Source organism: Microcebus murinus, chromosome 3 (assembly GCF_040939455.1).
Source record: "Microcebus murinus isolate Inina chromosome 3, M.murinus_Inina_mat1.0, whole genome shotgun sequence".
Lineage (NCBI taxonomy): Eukaryota > Metazoa > Chordata > Mammalia > Primates > Cheirogaleidae > Microcebus > Microcebus murinus.
In genome coordinates, this window is record NC_134106.1 from 8332799 (window position 1) to 8345458 (window position 12660).

The 12660-nt window shown below is 36.0% G+C and overlaps 1 protein-coding gene across 1 annotated transcript in view; it reads right to left on the reverse strand.

The window, feature by feature from the left end:
* Positions 1-3154: 3154 nt before the first annotated feature.
* Positions 3155-12660, reverse strand: part of ROCK2 (Rho associated coiled-coil containing protein kinase 2) — a 132097-nt gene continuing 122591 nt past the window's right edge. Inside the window, exons 33-34 of the mRNA XM_012781049.3 lie at positions 8068-8168; positions 3155-6788 (exon numbers count right to left, since the gene is read on the reverse strand). Of these exons, the coding sequence (XP_012636503.1) occupies positions 8081-8168 (88 nt within the window). The 3' untranslated portion in view covers positions 3155-6788; positions 8068-8080. The remainder of the gene's footprint in view (positions 6789-8067; positions 8169-12660) is intronic.

Below are 12660 nucleotides of genomic sequence, written 5' to 3' on the forward strand. Positions count from 1 at the left end.
TATGCACAATGAATAACTAATTCAATGAGTTTATCAGAATCACAGAATCAGAATCTAACCCCTAAAGAGCATCCGATCCAGACAATTTATTTTATAAACAAGGACTCCCAAGGCCCAGAGAAATAAAATGACTTGTCCAAGGTCCGGCAGCCAGTTAGTGGCAAAGCCAGGACCAGAATACAGGTCAACAGAGCTATATATTTCAAGGCTGGCTCCTGGGAAACACAGGGGCACCACTCCCAGCAGCAACCCGCATTGGAGCGTCTAGAGACTTTACAAAATACTTGATTTTTCTGACCATAAGAATAAATTTGTGCTTATTATAGAAAATACCCAAAAGGATAAAACCACCATCCTATCACTCAGACAGATGAGCAGTATTTTTATATGCACATAATTTTTATTAAATTCTACTTAAAAATGTGAACCCTGCCTTTTTTCACTTATCATGGGTAATAAGCATCTTATCAGATTAAAAAGAACTCAAAATCAATCACAGTTTTAATGACTGCATAAAATTTCATCATGACTGTGTCATAATGTCTTTAAATCATTGTTATTTAGGCGGTATTTCCTTTTTCATTGTGTAAATAAAGCTATGATAAATATCTCTGTACATAAACATTTTTCCACATCTCTGATTATTTCAATTATATGTCTAAAGTATAATTTTAGGTTAAAGAGCATACATTTTTAACATTCTTGATACATATCACAAAACCAATGTCTAGAAATGTACACGATGTCCCCACCAGCTGTGTATGGCAATGCTGGTCTCACAGCCTTCAAACACCAGCATTAAGTATAGCATTTTTAGAAACCTTTGCTGATTTTATCAGAACCAGCAGAGACCAGCCCCACTTGCATAAGCTCAGTCGGGGTTGAGCCCTGCTCTCTGGGCATGGCCAGCTGGAGAAGCTTCCCCTGGAAGAGACTCAGAGTAGGGTACCACTCTCAGGGAAAGAAGGGTGTGTGGGGTTTGGGGGAGCCAGGAGAGCACCCTGGAGGCACTTTAAAGCATGGGCAGAGGCAAAAAAAAAGGGGGGGAGGAGGAGTGGTAGGAGAGAGGAGCTAGAAGTGCAGGCAGAAAAAGACTAAAGAGAAATTTTACCTAATTCATGGCTTTACCCATGATCATCCAGGAAATTGCCCAGTCACAGAAGAAATCTGTAAATGTTTTTAAAAGTACAAAATGTTATAATGATACCACAATACAAGAGACACGGCAGGCTTTCTTCTCATCTGCTTGAAGGAAGGTCTTCAGTTGGGTAGAGCACAGCATGAGTGGACTCACGGGTCACGTGGCCTGTTGTCCAGAGATGCTGTTAATTGTTGGTCCTCCCTAGTGTTCTTTACTAATGAGTGCCCAGCGTGTCCACTACCATTTGAATAGCTTGCAGGGAATCTGTCACATCTCCCTTGCTGTCTCTTCTTAAAACCCCATCTAGCTTAAGTCTTCAAACTCTTCTGGTCCTTACAGCTGAGACCAGCCTGAGCAAGAGAGACCCCGTCTCTACTAAAAACAGAATAATTAGCTGGGTGTTGTGGCTGGTGCCTGCTGTCCCAGGTACTCTGGAGGCTGAGGCTAGAGGATCACTTGAGCCCAGGAGTTTGAGGTTGCTGTGAGCTATGATGATGCCACTGCACTCTACCCAGGGCCAGAGTGAAGCTGTCTCAAAACAAACTGGAAAAAAGAAAAAAGAAAAAATTGAACCCCCTTTTTAACTTCTCCCTTTCATATAAAATTTAAAAATATATATAAAATAATTCATTTTCCCATTCTAACTGAAGACATTATTCTGCTATATGCAACAAGTGATGTTTATTAGAGAATGGTTAGTTTCCTATGCAAAATAAACTTTCATATTTTGAACTCTGCTAAGTCTTTTTTTCGAGACAGAGTCTTCCTGTGTTGCCCAAGCTAGAGTGAGTGCCGTGGCATCAGCCTAGCTCACAGCAACCTCAAACTCCTGGGCTCAAGCAATCCTCCTGCCTCAGCCTCCAGAGTAGCTGGGACTATAGGCATGCGCCACCATGCCCGGCTAATTTTTTCTATATATATATAAGTTGGCCAGTTAATTTCTTGCTATTTACAGTAGAGATGGGGTCTCGCTCTTGCTCAGGCTGGTTTTGAACTCTTAACCTCGAGCAATCCGCCCACCTCGGCATTCCAGAGTGCTAGGATTACAGGCGTGAGCCACTGCCCCCGGCCCCTGCTAAGTCTTAAAACTGTCATTTGTTTTAATCTAATTTTGTTGTTAAGGTACAGTTTTTAAATTAACTGGTTAATCCTTTTCAAATTACTGCTTGGGATAAGCAGGAAGAGAAACATCTAGAAATAAAACATTCATTCTGTAGTTGTTTGGATCACAGATGTCATTTTTAAAAGATATACTCTCACTTGTAGTTATAATCTGACCTTCGGTATAAATATAAATTTTATTCCAACAAAAACTTTATAGTTTATTAGTACTTTGTCATTGCTTAAAGCAACTCCTTCAAGAATATACTTATGTGAAAAGGTCTGCTTTTCTTCCTTTGCGAGAAAACAAACATTTGAGCTATTCCAGATATTTCACACATTTTCATGTTTAATCCCACAGTGACCCTATAAAGTAGACACAATCTCCATTTTACAGAGGAAAACACTCAAACTCAGCATGAATAACCTGCCCAAGATCATATAGCAGATAAGTGTCCCAGAAAAGAACACAGTGATTACCAGAGAGATACTTTCTAGAAAACCACCAATCAGCACACTATTTCCTGGCAAAAGAGACACCCTGCCTCTGTCCCTATCCTTACCGGCTCAAATGAGATTATTAGGTTTATGTCTCCATTAAAATACCCAAATCAAATCAGAGACAGGTTCCTGGCTGAAATTCTATTTTGCATTTCTCCAAGAACTAAATGACAGAGCAGAAGAATCATACAACTCTATAGCTTCAGCTGTAAGACTTATTTGCTATCCCCATCCCATCTTTTATACCCATCATATGAGAAAGACATATATCTAGGGTAAATTCTAAAAGGTTGCAGTACTCCAGGACTATTTCATAGGAAAAGTATGAAAATGCTCATGTCTTCATTTATTTTATTTTTTTATAAAAAGCAGGCATAAAATACAATTACATTACTACAAAGATGCAACAAATTAAAAAAGGGTACGATTTTATTCAGAGGGGACAGCTGATCAAATATTTATGATTATCTAAACCATGCAGTTCATAACTTATTACAGTTTCAAACAAAACTCATTATGGGAAGGCAGACGGGGAGAGGTCCCCAAGCATCAGATTCAGCACTGTCACACAGTGCTCACCTTCAAAGTGCTTTACAATTCAACTGTGGCATCTTCACAACATAGGGAAGCTGAAGCCTCAGTCCAGGGGAGGAGAGGCGAGTCAGTAGCAGTGTCCACACAGACTGAGAAACTCAGAAGTGACTTGCTCAGATAAGATTTAAACATGTTATTTAAAGCACGTTCCAGTAAGGCTCACATCATGTCTGAGTTTCTCTATTCTAACATCAGAATCCTATAAGAACAGATCAACAGCAGCATAACTTTTTAAAGTGTGGCTTGGCAATCTGGAGTACTTCTTGTTCAGGACCTACAGATAAGCTGACACAAAGTAGATCCTTCAGAGCCAGATTTGTGCACCTGCAGCACAGGTTAGTTTTCAAGGCATTAAACTTTATATTTACTGGTATACTTATCCGTTATTAGAGCATTTTAAACTTTCAAATAGATTTTTTTAAAGAGAAATCTTGCTTCTAGATAGCATTTTTTAAAATACTTTAAAAGAATTCACTATACATTAATTTCCACAGTAACACCGGCACCGGTTTTCCTTCCACTTTTTTTTTTTTTTTTTTTGAGACAGAGTCTCGCTTTGTTGCCCAGGCTAGAGTGAGTGCCTTGGCGTCAGCCTAGCTCACAGCAACCTCAAACTCCTGGGCTCAAGCAATCCTCCTGTCTCAGCCTCCCGAGTAGCTGGGACTACAGGCTTGCGCCACCATGCCCGGCTAATTTTTTCTATATATATATTAGTTGGCCAATTAATTTCTTCCTATTTATAGTACATACAGGGTCTCACACTTGCTCAGGCTGGTTTTGAACTCCTGACCTCGAGCAATCCGCCCACCTCGGCCTCGGCCTCCCAGAGTGCTAGGATTACAGGCGTGAGCCACCTCGCCCGGCCCCCTTCCACTTCTATCTCCACAAAAGAAAAGTAAAAAAAATCGAACTAAGAAAATCCCAATACTCACTATTTCTTAGTTCCCAATAGGAGGTATTTATGGCTGTAGGAGAAATCAGGTGTGAAGAAATAAGCAACTTATAGTCTCATAAATATCTTGGAAGCTTTGGGGCCTCGGAAAAAGGGAAACTGGCACACAATCAGGTTGTGTCATAAGTAATGAGTGGTGGGACGAGAACATGTGGACAGGTGCATGCACTCACGTGTGCACAGAAAAGCGGCAATGCGGTAAAAAGCAAATTCTTACCCAAGGTCAGAATTTTTTATTAAGCGCATTTCTGTTAGTTGGACAAACAAACTAATCCTTATGTCAAACCACATAATGTGAAGAATCTCCATGGGAGAGATTTTTTTCACCCCTCAGAATATTTTTCCCCCAAATACTTCACATTAATTTTCCTGGTACAGTTGCATCACACGGTGATTCTCCATGTTCTCTAATATATACAGCATTCAACATTTAAACTTCTGCCTTTTTCACTCAAATATTGCAGTTACTCATGTGTAAACTTGAAATTGTTTCACCTTAATAAAGTTTATTAAAAAATATATATATATATACTCTCCAATTCAGAATAGGATAGAACCTCCCATAGTGTAACAAAATCTTTATATAAAATATTAATTCAGTCTCCTTTTAACAACTCTAATGAATGGAAATATTTATTCTCTATAAATTTTATATATTTTTCATTTTTTAATCTTACCAAATAAAAAAAAAAAAAAAAAAAAAGCTGTCCCCCAAAACCAAACTGCAGAACATACCTGTAAGAGAAATGGCATGCACATCTAGTTTTAGCACAGACAGCACATAAAAGAGTGCAGACTGGATAATGTAAGAATAACAAAATTCAGTTTCAGAACATCAGTAGGCCAATGACTGCTCTTCAATTTCCACAATGGTATCTATAATGGGGATATAACTCTTTAAATATCTCTATACTGACACCAGAGGGAATCAATGAAATAATTATGTCTACTTCCTTCATTGAAATATTAGATGATGTATATTTCAGTATCATACCATACTCTGTGTGTAGGTATATGAAGAGAGACTGATAAAAAACTACATAATTTTTTTTTTTTTAAAACCTGATGCTTACCATTGCTGCATACTGTTATGGTATAAAATATATACTTATCTGTGATCATGAGAATTATAACAGGAATGGTCCTGCCTAAACTATAATTTTAACAGCATTTAAAAAAGGAAAATCAAATTAAGTGCCTTTGAGGCCACTTCTTCCCAGTTATCAGTTTTTTCTTAACCCAATACTGAAATATTGCCATATACAGTTGTGTGTTTGAAGATCACATTCAAATATTAAAATATATCTACAGTATGTCTAAGTTTTCTTTATATTTGCAATAATTTTAGAATCTTGAGTGTGAATGTAATGATAATCACAAATGTTTTTGCCAGAAATAAAAGCACATCTAGGGTAGCCAACAAATTCAAAGCAAAGCAAACATTTTGTAGTCACAGACTGACATTGAGGTCTGTAAAAGGGGTTGGATGAATAATAGATACACATCAAAGATATATTAGTTCTAATACTATCCATTATTGTTCCTATAACCAATACTTAAAAAAAAATTTGTTATACAATCAAAATAGGCTAAGATTGATATAACTATTATGTGTAAAAATAGTGCACTATTTTTCTTCCACAAAGCAAGTTTGCATCCTAAGAGCTGGTAAACACTTTTTTTTTTAATACAGAAAAGGGCTGAGACTTTGAAAAAAAAATTAAATTAAGGCATTCAAAATAGGTAAAGTTGCCTATCCTGAAGCATTAGGAAACTGATAAAAATAACTTCAAACTTCTTGTTACAGTAACTGCTTAAACATGAACATGCAGCTTCCATCAGGTACACACGAATGAGTGATAGAAACTCCAACGTTATGGCTTTATACAAGTGCATAGTTGCAACTGCAGTAAGTAATGATATCTGATTAATGTATATAAAAAATAAAGTGGGAAGTTTAAAAAACCCTCTTGCAGTATTACAGTACTATATATATATATGGTTTTTAAAATATATATATATATATATATATACACAGTATAATGGTCACTTCTGAAAGATGCAGTCAGTATCACTGTAGTGGAATCCATTTCCAGATTCTTCTGGTGAATGTGCTGGTGAAATCTCACTATTGAAGCTGAAAAGATGACTTCTTCAAACTTTAAGTCTTCTCCATCCTTTTGTGCAATGTAGTGTGAGTGACTGCCAAGAGAGCTTTATGAAACAAGTTTGGAAGAGTTGCACATGATATCCTTACTCTATTACCAATCACAGTTGGTTCAATCAATTTGTTGCCTCAAAGGAGCCCAGGAAATCTGTCCAAAATCTGTCATTTATATTACAGGGGGAAAAGGAACATATATGTATACGTGTATTTATCAGTCTCTCTGGAAAATACAGCTTTTTAAGAAATTTTGAGCCATTATAATTTCAGTCTTGTTTTAACTGGAAGAATACGATCACCTTGAATAAATGACTGCTTTCATAGAAGGCAGTTAGCTGGAAAGAAAGGAAAAATAAAGTTAGCTGATACAGTTTAAATTGTATAATAGCTGAAATAATTTAAGAGATTGTTAAATTCCTTGAAAAGGCATTCCATTCACATTATTAAACTATACTGTCTTCCTGCTACTCTATTTTTAACACCTAAATCATGCGTAAGTATACTTATTATATTACTTTTCTTATTTTTAGGTACATGGGACTTATATTCTTTTCTCAATATATGGACTTTGAAAGTTCCATATTGGCTGCAAACATTACACAAGTTTTAATATGATTAATTAGCTATTAGACTTATTTAATAATATGCCACAGAATGACTCTGAATATGGTGTTAATGACTCTGATTTGGTGTTTAACTGCTAGCTGCCTAAGCAGCTGAAAGAGCAGTGGACTTAAGGACCAGGTTCCAGTTGGCTGCTTGACCCTCAGCCACATTTTTCTTTTCTATAAAATAGGAACAAATAGGTTATAGTAAATCTATGCAAAGATACTCTGCTAACCAGGTTATAAATAGATCCCAATAGTACATGCTTTATGTTTTGCAACATGCTTACTTAGGTTAAGTCACACAGTACTTCTTTTAAAACCATTCTATGTAAAAGATTTGAGTCATGAGGCTCAACTTTCATTCACATCTCCCTTAGGCACTATTAACCAAACTATTTCACATTTTCTAAAAGCACAAGAGTTTTCACAGCAATACTATTAACATTCTTCAGCAAGAGTAACATTAAATTCTCACAAAGCAAACATTTCACAGCATCACCACACAAAAGCCAAATCAGAAATAACTATTTCACAGCACTTATTAGACTTATAAAGTTTTTATAGTTTCAATTCTTGCAAGTTGGAAAGAAAGAGGAAGGAAGAAGACAGAGATGGAGAAAGAAAAGAATCCCATGCTATGTTCACAAACTAGTACAGTTGCAGAAACTTAAAAATGTTGTAAATTTTACTTTCCCTCTGAATATGGAATGAACACAGAATTAACTCCTTTTGTGGTTTCTACATGTTTCATTCCTAAAATAAAAAATTTTAATTCCAACTGTACTGGAAATTTATAGCCAATAAAGAATCTGAACATAGCATTTCACATTTATACTTAACATGGCAATTTCAGTTAGAAACTTGTCTGAAAAGGACTTTTTAAACTATGTACTATTAGCAACTTTATAAATTTTCAAAACGAGTCATAAATAATGAAAGCACGAGTGCAAACCACATGCACTATGTAGAAATACTAAAATAACTCATTTTTCTTTTTTTGATTTACCCCATTTATTTCTTCAGAAATCAAAAACATCGTCATCATCATCACCACCATCAACATCATCAAATGACCAATCCCAGTCTTTAAATGCCAAATCAAGCAATCTGCAATAGGAGGTTTGCAAATTTATACTCTAACATTCTTTAGAAATTGCAGCTTAATGCTATGACCTAGAAATCATACTTTGAATATGCTGTAAACATTGTAACTTTCCCTTCATGGTTAACAGTATGATTAAAACTAAGATGGAAGCACACAGGGAAAACTTTCCCTTTATATGGAATTACATACAATCTGTTGGCCAGGTAGGTACCCTTTCCAGAATACCAGAGAGCTGAAGACAGAGATAGTATTTGGGATAATAAGACACAAGGTGCTTCCCCCTCATCACTCCTATACCCCAGATAAAGACGTGACCATCCTGATGCCTAGTTTTGCTTGACAACTATGAAAGCCCAGCATTTGTTAATATTCCTTTCACAAAAGTGGTTAGATTACCAGCTCACATTTTCCCACCATTATACCATAAGCCATGATATAAAAAGGGAATAAAATAGTAAGAACACAGCTTTTTGAATTCCAGCAGGACCTGCTCCAAGGGTCACCAACAGCTATGCTGTACATATGAAAAACTATGGACAAGCTGCCAGGTACGTATGTAAGTAGCATCAGCAACGTATCTCAGCTAAATAAACTGGACTTAGTGCTGGGTTATATGTGGTCTTTTCTTTCCAATCCAATAACCTGGACTGTAACATTGCAATCATCTTTGTTTTTAAAACTAGCAGTAACCTTTCATCATTAATAACTGTGGTTGGTTGTTCACCAATCAACTTGTGCCAAGAAACTCCCCTGGTCCCCAAAGTCTCAGTTCTTAAACTGTAGTGCATGTGATTTACTGAGTGCTCTCTATAATGCATATTACCAGGACTCATCTCAAGAGATTCTGATATGACTGGACGGAAGTTGGGGCCCAAAGATTTGCATTTTTAAATAAAATACCTGAGGTGATTTCTGATGCAGCTGGTTAACATTGAGAAACACTGACAAGAGTAGCTTGGTGGATAATTACCCTAATTTAAAAGTAAAGAAACTACTCCGATTACTTTTTTCAAATGTGCTAAACACAGAATAATATTTCAGAAAACACACAAGCTTAGATATAATTACTTATTCACTTAATACATATCACAGCCTAGTGTGCATTTATTTTTCTATGCTTAAATATAAAGGAACTTTCAGCTATGGTTTCCGCTCTCCTGCCTGGGAGGCTGAGACCCGCAGGCCTTCCAGGGCATCCAAGCCCCAGCTTGGCTACTTGACGATAAACCTGCATTGCGCATCCTTCCAAAACCTTTGCAGTGTGTGCTGGTGTCCGGATCTCGGATTTACAAATTCCAACTGCTAGATATTAGTGCAGTTCACACAGACTTCCCTCAAACCTTCTCCCCCATCCCCTTCCAACCAGTCACCCAATTCTAGTCATTTAGACTTAAGAAACCTCTCTGAATCCAGGTTTCTTCTCTCCTTTTTCACTGTCAGTACTCAGTTTAGGATCTCCTTAAGTCGGAACATGCCAATCCCTAACTGAAAGACTTGTACTTGTAGAACAAAATCAAAACTCCTTAGCCTAGTATACATGGTCCTTTTCAGTCAGATTCAAAGTTTTCTCTCCAGTGTTATCCATCTGCTCCCACTCTCTGCCGTCACCCTCTGTCACCCAATCCAACATAAAATTACAAACTTAAGTGTTCTGACAACTCCACACATAACATTTTGCCTGGAGTTGGCTTTTTCTGTATTTATTTGCCTGTAAAATTATCAATCTTCCAGTTTTTGAGACCTTAATGTCCTCAGGCAGAATTCTCCATGCTTTGTATCCCCGTATCACTGTTCATGTGTCTATTATAGCCAACATCTTACACAGTGCTGTGTCTGCTTGCTCGCCTGTCTCCTCTGTTAACTGGTCACTAGAGATACACTAAAGGCCTGGGGAAATTGTCAAAGACTGCTTCAGAAATAGGGTCCATTTAATTTTCAGTTCTACCAGCAATACATGAAATGTCCATTTCTGTATCTTGCCAATACTAAGTTTCTTAAACCTTGCCAGTTTCGCAGGTAAAAAATGGTTTTATGTTATAGTTCTAATGTAATTTTAATTTCTTTAATACAGTTGTCTTTCCTTATCCATGGTTTCACTTACCAGTGGTCTACCATGGTCTGAACATATTAAATGGAAAACTTCTGAAATAATAATTCATTTAAGTTTTAAACTGCATGCCATCCTTCAACAGGGTGATGAAATCTCATGCCATCTGCTTGGGACACGAATCATGCCTTTGTCCATCACATATCCCTGCTGTAGATGCCACCTTCCTGTTAGTCACTTACTACTGGTCTTGGTTATCAGACTGAAAAAACACGGTATATATAGGATTTGGTACTATCTGTGGTTTCAGGCATTCACTGAAGGTCTTGGAATGTACTGCCCATGAGATAAGGGAGGACCACTGTAATTAGGTTGATCATTTATATTTTACATTTAACTGCTATTACTATAGTAATGCCTGCATATTTCTCACTAATTTTATATTGGAATGAGGCAATCTTCTTTTTCTTAATGATTTATAAGGACTCTTTATATACAAAGATACTAACTCATCTTTCTCATATATATTGTAAATACATGGTGTTCTAAAAATTTACAAGGCTTTATATTTTGAGGTAATCAATCTTTGACTTTGTTTTCTTCTTTTGTTTTATTCTTTGGAAGTTCTTCTCCAATCCAATATCAGATACATATTCATTCATATTCACCTATTCTCTTCTGCTTCATTTATGGATTTATTTTTCACACTTCAAGTTGTATATAACTTTATTATTTTTCCCAAATAATTAGTCTGTTAATTTTCTAATATTAGAAATAGAAAAGAGCAAAGATAAGGTAATAATAACATAACAACTACCCTCACCCTTAAGTTTTAACTGTGTTGGCATGTTTTATACTTTTCTTCATGACTTCAGTGTTGCATTTTTAAAAATGAACTTTGAAAGAAAAATAAAGAGAAATGCCCTCTAGATAGACCCATATTTTGTGTCTTGCATTGAAATAAACTAGGACTTCTGCAAATTGTCTTAATTAGCATTTTATTCACAAATTTCCTACTTTTTCAACATAGCATTTTAATTCAAAACTACTAAGAAAACATTCCTTTAGAATAGCATTTCTACACATTATGTTTTATAAGATGTCGATTAAGTTCTACTCCTATCACTGTGATGCACTGGAGTATTACAGTTAAAGGTGCAGGCTCTGGATCTAGACTATCTGGAACTAAATTCATGGCTCTGCCACTTATTCGCTGTGTGACCTTAGGCACACAATCTTTCTGGGCCTTATCTTCTTCATCTGTTGAATGGAGATATTAATAGCTACTTCATGGGGTCGTATTGAGGGTAAATAAGTTAGTGTAGTTAAAGCTCTCAGAAGAGTGTCTGGCATAAGTACTCAAAAATGTTATTTTCTATAATAATAATAGCTAACACTTATCCATTACTTTAAAACACTTCACAACTACAGAAAATGGGAAGTGCTGCAAAGAGAGTTAAGAGGAGAATCAGAACAAGGAATGTCACAGAAGCCAAAGGAAACATGCAATGGTACAGTTGTCAACAAAGAAAGATACTGAGGAAAAGTTACCAAAAAATGATCAAGTGAGTATTTATGGGTGTATGTTTTAGTGTGTATATAAATGTATAGATTTGGTGGGTCTGACAAAGCCAGACATTTGCTTGAAGAAGGATATCATGTTAATTAGTTCAAATGAAACTAGACTGACTAGTGCTAAGGCTGATACTAAATAAACTCAAACGAGGAACTACATATGAAATCATTGCTGATACATACCAGAAATTCTGTCCCTATGTTTTCTTGGATGATCCTTTAACAGCTCTACCCATTTGTATACAGGAATATGTTATAAACTAGTAGAGTGTTAAAGGCCATCTAGTCTGAAGCTTGACTCCTCTCTAGAATAATGCTACAAAATGTGGTTGAAAATTTGTCTCTCTGATTCTTTCTTGTTCTAATACCTCTTCCAAGGGAAAGGTTCTTTAAATGTTTCGTGCTTTTTATGATCTCTCACACTTTCAAATAATTTCTTCTGAAGGCAAACTAACCTTGCTCCTTCCCTTGCTATATGTGTAATACTTTCCAATAACCCATTCCCACTTGGTTATTCTCTTCTTTATACTCTCAAATTTGTATATATGACTCTTAAAATGTGACATTTAAAGTAGAATGCAAACTGTAGGTTGTTGGTTCATGTCAGAGACACAAATACAATTTTATGAGTTTATGAAGCAATGAAGACTCAAATGTCAAAAACAATGGAAATAATGTTGCAGAGGCACAACAAAATCCAAATTATATTTTAAGTATGCTCTTTACATTTAGGATTTCAAAGAGTATATTTAAAAAAAAAGGGTATATTAAATAAAAAATTCTTACAAAATGTACCCTATACATTTTACTGTCAGTCTTGATATTAGTTTTATCTACATGCATAGTTGTTAAGATGAGAGAAAGAAATACTT